Source organism: Dendrobium catenatum, unplaced genomic scaffold, assembly GCF_001605985.2.
Source record: "Dendrobium catenatum unplaced genomic scaffold, ASM160598v2 fragScaff_scaffold_450, whole genome shotgun sequence".
Classification (NCBI taxonomy): domain Eukaryota; kingdom Viridiplantae; phylum Streptophyta; class Magnoliopsida; order Asparagales; family Orchidaceae; genus Dendrobium; species Dendrobium catenatum.
The window spans coordinates 938,608-953,492 of NW_021318912.1; the positions used below are offsets into that span (position 1 = coordinate 938,608).

Below are 14,885 nucleotides of genomic sequence, written 5' to 3' on the forward strand. Positions count from 1 at the left end.
GTACCATTTCTCTCAACTTTCTCTACTTGTTTATTATTAATTAACTGCGAACGATCAAATCCATTTTGCATGGCAAATCTCACGTCTGTATTGAATAGGCATAAAATCAATCATGCATAACTTTTAAATTCTAACTTGATGTTCATTTCATCAACTTCAAAATCACATCTCACTTAAGCAGAACTCCATGGCGCTATTTTTGTTAATGTTGTGTAAAAAACAATACTTGTTTTAAAGGAAAAATTATTTTGTGCAGATCTAGACAGCATCCAGAGACCAACCAAAATATATCACAACATTTTTTTCTTGGTACCGATGCTCGGTACTGCTATGTACCTGATAATGTGGCACGTTCTGATTGGCCTCCGAACAATCCATTGTACGCACAGAATAATTGCTCATTTTAGAGACCATATTTGTACGCTACTTTTGTTTTTAGCTTTTTAAAACAAATTAATGTGATTCAACCAAAACATTTGTTTTGTAAATGAAAAAATAAAAAAACAAATACACAAATAATTCCAACAAAACTTCACATCCAAACAGAAGAAGCAAAAGCTCTGCCGTCTGCAATATTGGGCAAATCATTATGTCGAGTGTCCGGATTCGTCCGGGCACCAATTCAGACGCGTCACGTCACCAAAATATATCGGGACCCAGTGTATTCGGATGATACGACGCATCTAGATTGGGTGTCCGGACGTCCGGTGACTGGACGGAATAATTCGCCGCAATATTGGGGCTGCCTAAGAAGCACTCTGACTTAGGTTTAAAAATCATCACATCAGTCAATTACATAAATCCGGGAAGCAATGTCCTGAACGAGCCAATCAAAACCTTCGAACAATCCATCGCCATTATAAGCACTGCAACCAACAATATTCCAATGCCGGGTTCTATCCAAAGCATCCAAATTTAGAACCTGAGAGAAGTTTTACTCAAATGAATGAGAAATTTCATAGCAGAGCAAAATTTATTTATTTACTTATTTACTTTTCTTAGTGAGAAGTTAATAAGAAACTAAGGTTGTTTTGAGGAAGACTTACTTTTGCTATCTCTGTAGGCTTAAGAGCGCCTTGAATATCCTGCTTATTAGCCAAGATCAACAAAGAAGCTCCTGATAATCTCTATCACATGCAAAAAATGACGCCAATTAATGTGAAGAAAAAGATGGTCTAATTCTCTTCGCTACGAATATTGAAAATATGATGCTATCATCCTATATGCATATATGAAGCATGCATGTATAGACAAGCATAAAAATTTTCTTCCATCAATGCACATAAAAAACAACCATAATTTATATAGGCTTTGTTCGGGACGACTTTTTTATTATCTTTTAAAACAACTTTTTAGTACAACAACAACAACAACATCAAGCCTTTATCCCACTACGTGGGGTCGGCTACATGAATCCTTTTTCTCCATTGTGTTCTATTAAAAGTCAAATTCTCATTTAAACCTAATAAAGAAAGGTCATTCCTAATATTTTCTAACCAAGTCTTTTTAGGTCTACCCCTACCTTTCTTAACATAAGTCAAATCTAATACCTCTACTCTCTTAACTGGGTCGTCGGAAGGCCGTCGTTTTATGTGACCAAACCATCTAAGGCGACTCTCTCTAATTTTATCTTCTACTGGAGCTACTCCAACCTTTTCACGTATATGCTCATTTCGTATCCTATCTCTAAGGGTAAAGCCACTCATCCACCTGAGCATTCTCATCTCTGCCACACTTAACTTAGTATTATGCTTCTCTTGTACAAAAATTAAAATTTTTGTACAAGAAAATACTTTAAGAAGCAATAAGAAAGTCGTCCCAAACAAAGCCTTAGCCCTCGTTTGGGATGAATTTCTCTCTGCTTCTTAAAGCGGTTTTCTAGTAAAAAATAATTTTTTTATATTGAAAAACTGCTTTACAAAGTAATAAGAAAGCCATCCCCAATGAAGTCTAAATCACCAAACCCTCACGAACATATGCTATTCCACCAAGCTCCTCCTCATCGCATTATGTGGCCGCCACCAAAACTGCAGCTAACACGCTGCCAGATCTCTTTTATTAAAAGAAAAAGTGACATTCCTCTTTATCACTTGAGACATCATGGATGTTCCTCTCCATTAAAAATGCTCCAACTGCATCACATCTCGAGTTCACCACACTAGCTTCAGCTTGTCACTCTCTACGTACGAAAACCTTAAACAAGCTAAAATCACCTTAAATGGTTGAAACATCAGCTCTCCCCTATGAACCCTTAGCCTAACCGACCTAATTATGCCACTATGTTCGAGGTCTTTTTGAGATTGAATAATCTCATCTCCTCACCCTCCATTTGGCTCCTCCCCACTATCTTTTCACCATCAGTGATTGACTTTCAAACGGATGCTACTTTAACGACCCTACCATTGCTCTACCTTTAACTTCCGCCTGAACCAACCCATTGTAGGAATTGTTGGAACATGGCAAATTCTGATTCATTAAGGGTCCCAGATCCGAGTAGAAACCCAACCTAACCTTCCATTTGCTGACCTAAGTTCATCTCTGTCTAATTCAAAGATGAATGATATATGTTGGATCAGGGTTTGCATAAGAAGAAACTAAGAGCTGTTTGGTTGGTTGTAAAGTGAATGCAATGTAAAGTAAATACTTCAAAGCTATTTGATTATCTGTAAAGTGAATACAAGAAAACCATTTTTTATGTTTGGTTGGGTGTATGCAAAATAAAATAAAATAAGCCAATTGCCCCAATTGATCACCAGCCGATTTAATATTCCTAGAAAAATCAAACATATAAGACACATCTTGCGGCTCCAGAATCCCGCACGGAGTGGTCAAATCAACCATAAGTGGAAAGAAATACCTCGGAGCAATGGGCTACAACAATTCCTAAGGCTTCCGCACAATTGTCGATCTCACCGGCCGCAATTGAACGCAACCTCTTGTTCGATCCCGAATTCCACCTCGGTTTGTGTCCGATCCAACACCCTCCTTCACCTGTACCGTTCGGCCCCTGCACACACGAGCTAATCTGCACCGACTCCGCCTACTCCACGCACGAACAACTCCCGTCCGGCCTGCGCCCATCTCACGCTAATGAGACCCGAAGCCGCACTTCCCGCAAAGTTGAACGGCAATAGAGAAATATAGATGAAAATCAAACACTAAACGCCTCCGAAGAAGTGATTTTTGTGGAGTAGGAATGAAAAAGCTGAAGAAGTCATTGCCCCGTGAATTCCTTTCTCGCTCGATTTTGAGCAAGTTTACTTTACGCGAAAAATGAACTAAAAGCGGGAGCTCTACATACATTACGAATTTACTTTACTTTACTTCAATGGCTAACCAAACACCAAAATGTTAAAAAACAAAGCATTTAATATGCATTGCATTTACTTTTTCTCCAACCAAACAACCCTTAAAAGAAATCTTCCAATAAATGAGATTAGAAGCTAGAATAGTATTACACAAAATGTAGGAAGTCATATACACCGAACATGACAAAAAAAAATCAGCTCAATTAACTGGGATTTGGATATCCTTTGTCCTAGCATATAAAGGGGGCAAAAAAAAAAAGCAATGAGATGAATTCTACAGCATGCACCCAAAATGGATGAACTTATCAATCAAAATGTGACGAAATAAATAAATCACACCTTCCATGTATGATTTCAAGAACCACAAAGATAACACGGGTAATGGGAGAAAACAAATGATAAATTATTAGACCGATCCACTGGACTTATCCAGCCGGTCCATATCGGACCGGCTTACGAACAAGAGGCTGAACTCTCAGCTAATCTCTGCCTCTTGCATGTCGATAAAACTGTCAATTCAAAAAGAGCAGTTTTGGAAGGATTTTTGATGAAGTTTAGAAGGGAAATTGAATGTAGGGACTATTTAGAGGTTTTCTTTTAAATTGTATGCATTAAATAGTTTGTTTTCCCAAGGTTATGGCATCTTGAATTTGGCTAAAATTTGAGATCTCTTAGGTTTAGGTTTTTGGGCTCGAGCGGCAACTAGAGATTTTGGAAAGATTGATCCTCCTCTCGAATTGAGGATCAACTTTATCTTGCTATTTTTCATTTTCATGGTTTTGTGTGGAGAATTCTTGTTGTTTTCCTAAGATTGATAAGAAACACTTAAGATCTACAAGTATTTCCTATCAAATTGGTATTAGAGCGGACTTTGGGATTGTGTTGGTGTTTTTTTCTATAAAAACCAGCTGCTGTTTTTCAGCCGGAAGAGGGGCTATTTGTTGTTTTCAAGAATCGAATTCCATGTTTTTTAGTCTGTAAAGATCCGGGTATTGATGGCAGCCAAGAAAAATGATGCGTTGTTGTAACGCCTCGAAGTGGAGATCGGACAAATGAAATCTGAAATTTCATATCTACAAACTCAAGTTTCATATTTAAAGAAAGACATTTCAGCCATCCACGAGAAGATGGATGAGAATTTTTCCAGCCTAGGGGAGATGTTGAAGAAAGTGCTCGAGGGTGGTCAAACCAAAATATCGCAGACGGAGGGGAGGGAAGGCGCCGACAGCCAGGGAGATAGGAAAACCATAAGCCAATCAGGCAAAGGGAAGATTAGGAGGTGGAGACTCGAAAGCTAGAAGGGAGAATACCTCTCATAGAGCCTATTCTTAGGGAGAAGCCAAGTAGAGGATATGAGGAGAGGCGTAAGGAGGTAGGACAAGAACGAAGATGTGTTGATTTGCATAGGAGAGGGGCGAGATTTGAAAGGGAAATGGAAAATTATGACCAAAGGGGAGCTGAATTTGAAAAGAAAGGGGTTTGTTATGAACCAAGGGATGCTGAATTTGAGAGGAGAATGTGAGAATTTAATGAAAGTTTGGGGTATGAATGTAGAAGGGATGATTGAGACACTTGGGGGGAACCACTCCCTTGGTGAAGGGAAAATTATGAAGGGAATAGAGAAAATCTGAGGGTGAGGAAACTAAAGACATCTATCTTTGAGGGAGAGGATGCACATTGATGGATCTACAAGGTAAAAAGGTACTTTATTGTCAATAGGTTGATGGAGGAGGAGAAGCTGATGGCAGCCAAGATGTGCTTGGAAGGGAAATCTTTAGCATGGTACCAATGGAGGGATACAAGGCGACCGATAAGGACCTGGAGGGAGTTTAAGGACTGCTTGTTGGAATGTTTCCAAACCAGCATGGGAGGAGACGTCTATGAGCAGTTCTTTGCCTTGACACAGGATGATTCAGTGATGGAGTAGCGGGAGAGATTCGAGTACCTTGCTATTCGTTGGACTATCTTCCAGAGACAGTGCTAGAGGGAAATTCCATGAAGGGACTGACGCTAGAGATCCGGGCAATGATTAGAGTAATGAAGTCTCGTGATTTGGGAGGGGCTATGGAGCTAGCTCAATTGAGGATCAGAGGCACCTAGAGAGATACGGGAGGCAGCAACTCAGGAGGTCCAAATAGAAGGACCACCACCTTTTTGGCACCCAAGGAGCCGACCACCACCTTTATGGCACCCAAGAAGCCGACACTGAGTACCTCTTCGAGAGACTTCGAAGGAGAAGACTGTAGGGGTAAGACTGTGTACAACTTCAAGAAGCTAACATAAACAGAATTACATGAGAAAATGGCGAAGGGGCTTTGTTTCAAATGTGACAAGAGGCATACGCTGGGGCACAAGTGTAAGGACAGAACTCTTCAAATTCTTACCGTTTGTGATGAAGAAGGAATGGAGAATTGTGTCATCTTTCCACCTTGCGAACAAGGTGAATCTTTAAGAGGGGAGTATTGTTAGACCGGTCCAGCCAGCCCATATCGGACCGGCTTACGAATGGGAGGTGGCACTCTCTGCCAATCTCGGCCTCCTGCATGTCGATCAAACCGACAATTCAAAAAGAGCAGTATTGGAAGGATTTTTAATGAAGTTTAGGAGGGAAATTGAATGTAGGGAAGGTTTAGAGATATCCTTTTGAATTGTATGCATTAAATAGTTTGTTTTCCTAGGGTTAGGGCATCTTGAATTTGGCTGAAATTTCATATCTCTAGGTTTTGGTTTTTAAGCTCTAGCGGCGTCTAGAGATTTGAGAAAGATTGATCCTCCTCTCGAATTGAGGATCAACTGTATCTTGCTATTTTTCATTTCTATTTCATCAAATAATACACATTAGTGTTTTCTAATTTCTATCATAAATATTATGTGACAGAGGGCTTGACTTGTGTGGAGAAGTGCAGCTAATGTCAGCAGACTAGGAACCTGTGTTGACAGATTGAAAGGCATATAAATTCAATAGTAAAAAAAATAATAATTAACAAAATCGATCAAAAATAGCTATAATATGTCATTACCACCTGAATAAACTTTCCAATTTTGCAGCAAATGTAAGATTATGCATCTGATTGAATGAGGGGTTTAATAGGAAAAAAAAACGTCAAGAAGCATGAAAAAAGCAACAGGAATAGGAGAGTGATGAAGTATTAATGATATACCACTACGGATATCAGAATGTAAGGCAAACTTAGAGCTATTTTCACTGTTCATAATTTTCATGCGAAAAAGGAAGCAAGAGAGAGATCCAACCTCTTCTTTGAGGAGATTTCCAAGCTCCATCCTGCAATCATTCATTCTTCTCAAATCAGAGCTATCTACGACCCACACCAAACCATCAGTCTGTTCAAAGTAGTTTCTCCAGTAGGATCTTATTGTTTTCTGCCCACCAACATCCCAAATGTTCAAGGAATACCTGCCTCGATTCCCAAGTCCAGTTAAATTTTAAAATGCAATTAAAAAAAATTAGCATTAGGAAGCTGAAGAAAAGGAAAAAGGGATAGGCTTACTTCTGGTACTTTATGGTCTTGATGTTGAAGCCCAGGGTGGGGCTGATGATGCTAGTATCCTCGCCATTGATCTTCAGCACAATAGTTGTCTTCCCCGAGTTGTCCAGTCCACTGTGACACGTGAAGAAGCGTGTAGGGAATTTGCAATGTTCAAAAAAATAAATGGGAATAAAAATATCTAAGTATAACAAGGGTGAAAATAGTTTTGGAAAAAGTCCTACACCATAAGAATTCTCATCTCCTTCTCCTTTCTCTTTATCTTCCGTATGATGGTTAGCAGACCCATAGGAATCTCTTGGTCGTGCCACCAATAAAGATCTGAGAGAAACAATGAAGCACAGGTTGTTACGGAACAAGCCTATGGCTCTCGTAACACCCTATAATACCTACCCAACTGACCCAAACAAATAATGGCTAGATAGACTAACATTTTCCAATTGTACAAACAATTACAGTAACATTTACAACCATATAGTTAATATCCAAGTATCAAGTAACTAAAGCACAACAAAGAACCACTAAATCCAATAATTCAATGTAATGCAGCATACATCCACCAACACTAGTAAATAGTCTTCACATCAACATAATAATACCAATCCACAAGTGCACGTTACAAGAATATAATACAAGTGAAATAATAATGAAAATATATAATTATAGCTTAAATCTTAAAAGATAACTATTAATACCTACTCAAAATTGATGCACCACTAGTCTCTCTGTAGAATCCATATTATAGCACAAGGAAAACCAACATATAAAGGGGTGAGTAGTAAACTGAATAGGTAGTACCAAACTTAACTATATAAGTAACACGGATGGAGAAATCAATATGCACAATAGAAACACATCCAAATTCTCTAATAATACATGATATATTCAATATGATATTACATCTAAAATGAGGTAATAATGGGAAAAAAAAAGAAATTTGGCTTAATTCTAAGAAATTCAAAACATTCAAAAGGGAATTTTGAAAATATTCCTCTCTTTTGTTCTCATTATAGGATGCACCAGCATGAAAACATTCAATATTTTAAATTGCATCAAGAACTCAAGATTTATGAAATGAAAGATAATGAGATTGATGCTAAAAAAGGTGGTGTTGAACATGAACTAATTTCATATCACTTGCCTTTTTTTTCCATATTCTAGATGATAATCTTGGTGACATTATTCGAATTCATTCTACTATTAACAAGGAATTATCTATAAAGGGGAATATTATTGCTTTTAAAAATTCTAAATAATATTCTTGAAGGTGGGATTTCTAATACTAACATTGTTCCTTAACATTTAGTGGATGTTCATAAATCTGTAATTTTAAATCATAATCTATTATGACTACTAAGTTGTCTTTATCAGCCAAGCCAAGTAATGTTGGTGTTAACTCTTACAATCTTGATACAAATGATGTTCCTGATTCTAGTTAATTCTTCCACTTCCTTTTATAGGAATCATTCTTTTAGTGATTTTATAATTTAGTGGATGTTCCTGATTCTATTATGATTAATAACCCTATTTACTATAGATTTTAAAATTAATTTTGATTTTAATTAATCTAAATTAATTATTAATTTGTAAATTATTAATCTAATAAAATATAAAATCTAATTTGAAATTTTATTACACTTAAATAGATTAATTAAATTATACATATTCTATAGTTATTAATCATAATTTTTATTAACCCTATTTATTAATCTTCTATATCATTTTCTATGCTCTTCCTAATAAGATTTTTATCAATTTTAATTAATTCATTTAATTATACTTTTATATATCAATATCATAATTAATTATAAATTAAGATAATTAAATACAGAAGATAAGCAAAAGTAATAAAAGCTGGTAGGAGGCAAAACGGAGCTGGGAAAGCAGCCTGCGTCATCGTCTTTCGGGTACTTCGGCTTCTCTGGCCTTATAAACTTCTATAATTTCTCCTCTCTTTGGTCTTTGTAGTTGCTCTTCCTATAGCTTTAGGCCTGCATAGGGTTTGCTTTTCCTCGTCCCCATGTCTTCGTTCCAGCTTTGGGGTTGAAGTAGAGTTTTGAAAGAGTCGCTAGGAAGCTGCTTCGCTTACTTCGACAACGTCGTTCCTGTCCAATCGCAAGTCTCGACGGGAGCTTGCTGCGAAGGTAACGATCTTTCACTCCTTTTTCGCGCGCTTCTTCGGCTAAATACCGTAAATACGACGAACTATGGAAAATCAGGATTTAGGGCAAAAAACGTAACGTGAGATTTAAGCAGCTTTTTTTAAGTTTGACAAGATTTAACTCAAATCCTGCTTAAACTGCATGCAAGCGGCACCTAAATAGGTCAATAATCCCTAATATTTATCTTTTAAAAAGGGTAGTTATAGCATTTAAAAATTATTCAAAGATTTATTTATTAAAAATTAATAAAATTTAACTAATATTCCATCTAAAGATTTTAAAATGAACCAAAATCCTGATATTATGAATCCTACAAATATTATCGACTATATCTAAGGATATAGGGTTTCTCATACCACAACTATTCCATCTAATCAAATTAATCATTGGAGTTGTTATTAGAAACATGAAATATTATGATTGTTGCAAGTGTAGAATAATGTGTTACTTAGCGTATTTCTTTTTATTAACTAATTTATAACTTTTATTCTATTCAATAAAATCACTAAAATAATGATTCCTATAAAAGAAAGTGGAAGAATTAACTAGAATCAGGAACATCATTTGTATCAAGATTGTAAGAGTTAACACCCACATTACTTGGCTTGGCTGATGAAGACAACTTAGTAGTCATAATAGATTATGATTTAAAATTACAGATTTATGAACATCCACTAAATGTTAAGGAACAATGTTAGTATTAGAAATCCCACCTTCAAGAATATTATTTAGAATTTTTAAAAGCAATAATATTCCCCTTTATAGATAATTCCTTGTTAATAGTAGAATGAATTCGAATAATGTCATCAAGATTATCATCTAGAATATGGAAAAAAAAGGCAAGTGATATGAAATTAGTTCATGTTCAACACCACCTTTTTTAGCATCAATCTCATCATCTTTCATTTCATAAATCTTGAGTTCTTGATGCAATTTAAAACATTGAATGTTTTCATGCTGGTGCATCCTATAATGAGAACAAAAGAGAGGAATATTTTCAAAATTCCCCTTTTGAATGTTTTGAATTTCTTAGAATTAAGCCAAATTTCTTTTTTTTTTCCCATTATTACCTCATTTTAGATGCCATATCATATTGAATATATCATGTATTATTAGAGAATTTGGATGTGTTTCTATTTTTCATATTGATTTCTCCATCCGTGTTACTTATATAGTAAATATATAAAAAATCATCAAAATTTAATCTTTTTTTTTAAATAAAAATAAATTTTAGGATTTAAAGCCATTGGAATTTAATAAATAGAAAATACCCTTGTAATTTAAAAAATAATGTAAATCAGAATTAAAATATTTACTAAATTTTACTTGAGTAAAATACTATAAGTATCCAAATAGCCCTTTCAGGAATTTGCATGCATACCATAGAATATTTATATATTTACAAATTTAGTTCTTACATTTTTAGTATTTATTTATATAATATTTCATTATGATTTAAAGATTAAAGTATTATATAAATAAATATTAAATACAAAAATACATGAAAATTTTATGCTATGTGCATGGGATTATCAAATCCCTGTGACTTATTTTGTTTTTATTGGTTGCACATAATTGTTAAATTAGTTGAGTGAAAATTTTTATGGGAGAACTTCAGACTTCGTTTGGGACAGCTTTCTAAAATAACTTTTTAGTACAAAATTTTTAATTCAAGAAATTTTTGGACTAAAAAACTGCTTTAGAAAGCAGTACAAAAACTGTTCCAAACAAAGCCTCAATCTCATCCACTATGCATGTTATTTTTTTAATCTCTTTTGATAAAATGCTAAGAACAATCAATCCACATAACATCTTTGCGTAAGACTTTTTTTCATAGATATCAATAATGCTCCACAAGCTTAAACATAAAATACATCCAATAAAGTTTCACAATCCGCCACCAACAACAACAACAAGCCTTTATCCCACTAAGTAGAATTGTGATCTCCAACATAACATTTGGAAAAACAAAACTACAACATTTGGAAAAGAACAAATGCGAAATACCAAATAAAATCAGAATCACATAGATCCACTACAGATGTACTTGCAAAACCATATGAAAATATTAAAATATAGCACAAATACAAGAACATTATGATCACTTAGCAATCAAAGCAGTAAAAATAGCTTCAGTAATAACAGTCCTCTTTGTAACGCCCAGTCCCAATAAATGATTAATGTAAACCTTCTCTTCCTTCATTGTCATCGAAGTAGCAAGGCGATGCAAAGGTCAAATAAATCTTTCTATAACAGTTGCAGTATTCCAATCATCAAAGCACTCCAGAATTCTAGTAGAGGGTGTGCCTGCAACTACTAACTTAGTTGGTGACAGAAGGGACCATAATCACTAAAGGATGTTATACACCCTTCCACATTTTTTGTTTATTATATACACCCTTCCACATCTTCCCTAATACTCTTTAATTCCTTCACATAAATTAAAACATGCCATAATGATTTTCTTTCCAACTATGAACAAAACCACTCGTGTCATTTTCCAATTTCAAGTAAGAACAAAGCTATCATAAGTTATCCACTCCCAAATTAAACTTATAAGCTTCCTATTTGCAAAGACATATAACATGAATGAATGAAACACATCTTGCAATTATTTCAAATGTCATTAAATTGATTTTAGTAACAAAAACTTAACTCAACTATTTGCATATAATTGGGAGATAGAAAGGTTTAGTGGAAATTTATTTTTTCTAAGAACTCACAATCTATTAGTACATACATGACATGCAATATACAACCCCACACCTCCAATACTTTTCTAACTAGAAAGAACAAAGGAGGATGGAGAAATAGACAATGCAACCATGAAAAATGAAATAGATGCAGCCATCAAACTTATAAACTCAAGGTTATTTGCGTTAAGAACAAAACCATCTGCAAGTGAACAAATCTACAATGCACTATCATTGTGAAAGTCATGGATGTCATTATCCCACAGAAAACTTTAGATTTCTATACAAAATGCATTGGAGTCCTAGAAATAAGAACGAACTGCAGTCGCTTGAACTTAATCTCGATTGGGACAAAGCAATAATTTATATGAAAGAGGTAAAGAAACTAGTGATAAACCTTTGTCATTCTATATTTCTATGGAAGCAGTGAAAAAAAAAAAAAAAGATTTTGAACTTATACCAATAGCTGCGAATCGGCTCCTCCAAAATCCTGCACGCCGTAGGAGACCGCGATCTGGCTGTCGCCGGAGATATGTGGGGGATCGGCCTGGGTTTCTTCAACAGATAGAAAGAGACGAGGTGGGAGTCCACGGCTAGGGCTAGCGATCGGCGTCGTCGGACACCCGTGAGAGGGAGGTGCGGCCGGTTCTTGCGAATGGGGCTAGGCTGGGCTTCGGTTTTGGGCTTCTTGCGGCACAGGGAGGCGACGGGCTTGCGAACTAGGAGGAGACAGAGAGGGAGTTGATTAGCGAACTGCAGGGGCGAGCTAGAGCTTGCGACGGAGTGGAGCTGCTTGCCGGAGCGAAGTCGAACAAGAACGAAGGAGTCGAAGGAGACTATCGTGCAATGAAGCCGAACACCATGACGAGATCGAAGCTTTTCTTCGGATGAATTTATAACCCGCTTGAGCAGGTTTCTAATTCAGGTAAAACAGTCCCGTAATACACTCCCAAATGTATCCCATAATTTTCTTTTATTTCCCTCAAAATTATCCAAACAATTAAATTTGATAAATACAGATAATTATTTTACTTTACACTCCTAATTCAGACAACCAAACAAACCCTTAATCTCCTCCTCGATGTCTACTTGTTTTCTTAGCCAAGCTATCCATTAAGACCAATGTTGTTTGTTCTTATATTCTGAAGTGGTGCTGGTGCACAAAGAACTTTGATCTCCTCACTTTCTGTCATAAATTCCAAAAGCCTTCGATGATAATGAGGCGGAAAATCATGACGGGAGATCATTGGAGAAGGCATCAACCAAACCATTAGTGTGTAATGTAGAAGGGATTTTAAGTTAAATATGACCAATGTAAAAGTAGATGAGGACTGTGAGACTTACGTATTTAAGTTAAATATGCTTGATGAATGGATTAACTAAGATTTAATTTCGAACTAGAAAGCTACTTTAAGAAGTAGTAAGAAAGCCTAAATCTAGGATTTATATATGAGAAATGGGATTTGAGATTTTCTAAGATTTAGGACTTATTTGAATGCATGTAAATAGACTAAATCTAAATTTACTAAACATTGAGAGAGTTAAATCTCAAAAGTTGTTAGATAATTGTTACGTCCAGGAGTATTCGCGGCAGTAAAGAAATATAAAGTTTATCGTCTTAGCATTGTACGAAAATCCGGCACGCAATCAGATAAGAGAAAGGGTATAGCATTTATGAGACACCAAAATTTTTACGTGGAAAACCCCTGAAAAAGGGGGAAAATCCACGGGGCCTAGCCCAGTTTGAATGAATCCACTAGTATTGCAGTCGATTACAAATGAGGCCCTTCCTTGGTGGAAGGTCTTAGCTTGATGTACATCTTATGGAGTACATTACATAATGTAAATACAAAGAATCACTATGACATGTTCGCTTTGTTAGAAGGACTGCAGTCGGCGGGCAACGAAGGTCAAGAGGACCGTAGTCAGCTGGCGACGGAGGACTGTAGTCGGCGGGCGACGTAAGTCAGGAGGACCGTAGTCAGCTGGCGACGGAGGACTGTAGTCGGCGGGCGACGTAAGTCAGGAGGACCGTAGTTAACGGGCGACGGATGTCGGAAAGACTGTAGTCGGCGGGCGACGTAAGTCAGGAGGACCGTAGTTAACGGGCGACGGAGGTCGGAAGGACTGTAGTCTGACGACGAAGATCAGTAGGACAGCGTCAGGTAGAAGTCCAGCAATGGAAAGAAATGCATCTTCGCATAGATGTCCAGCGAAGTCCAATAACTGGTAGAAGTCTGGCATCGGGTAGAGACTTAGCGAAGAGTGAAGGTCCGACGTCGGGTAGAAGTCCGACGTCTGTTGGTGGCATTGGAGAAATCGGGCCTCCCTTGGGCGGAGTTTCGGCGTCAGGAGGGAACTTTATCGTTAAATGAGAAGAATTTCAGCATCACGTGGAAGTTGTGCAAATTCCCGGCGTTTCCTGAAAATCCGGCAAAGTTCCGGCGTCTTCAGGCGGCAGTAAGAGCTCCGGCGGTGGTCGAGGAGGTGAGGAATCTCCTTTTCCCCTTTCTCCTCTTCTTATTCTCTCTCTTCACTTGAGTCCCTTTGGTGTAGAATGATGGCTCTATTTATAGTTTTTCTGGAGTGGCATAGCCCGTAAATATGCGTGAGATCAAGGGCGAATTAGGAGTGGTTTGAATGGACGGCCGATATCAAATCCTTTGATCATGCACCGTTCGTTGGGCATTTGAAGGCCTTAATGATTTTGGAATTTGGCGATCTTGGGCTCGTTGGATTTGTCTTGTCGAGCCGTTCGATTCGAGTATAAGCTCGTCAAAATCTGAGATCGTTTGGTAACTCAAATTGCAGTTTGAACCTTCCAACAGCGCTTTGAGCCCTTGATTCGAACTCATTTGGCCTCGGATTGGGTTGATCTTGGTGTCGTTGGGTTTGTATTTCCGAGACGCTCAGTTTGACAGTTAATTTTTGAAGTTTCTAACTAGCTTTTGCCTCGAGATTCGTGCCCGATCAAGATAATTTTTGTTATGCCGTATCAATAATAAATATGTTAAATCTCAACAAATTATGAGAGTTTGTTTGACAATGCCATTCTTTAGTTAAGGCGGTTAATTCATTTGACATTTTATTTTAAATATGAGTTACTTATTAATTGTAATTTTATATAACATCAATTGATTTTAATTATGAATACTATAATTAGGATGTTATTCTAATAAGTATTTTATTAATGACTTATTTATGTGTTATTTTAAT

The 14,885-nt window shown here is 36.6% G+C and overlaps 1 protein-coding gene across 1 annotated transcript; it reads right to left on the reverse strand.

Annotated features, from left to right (window-relative positions):
• Positions 1–459: 459 nt before the first annotated feature.
• On the reverse strand, positions 460–12,268 carry LOC110093557 (ADP-ribosylation factor-like protein 2). Its single transcript, XM_020818473.2, has 6 exons — positions 12,130–12,268; positions 7,039–7,135; positions 6,818–6,928; positions 6,561–6,723; positions 1,047–1,127; positions 460–922 (listed from the first exon to the last, which is right to left on the reverse strand). The coding sequence occupies exons 2-6, from the start codon at positions 7,101–7,103 to the stop codon at positions 785–787; spliced, it is 558 nt and encodes a 185-aa protein (XP_020674132.1). The 5' UTR covers positions 7,104–7,135; positions 12,130–12,268; the 3' UTR covers positions 460–784.
• Between the last annotated feature and the right edge of the window lie 2,617 nt (positions 12,269–14,885).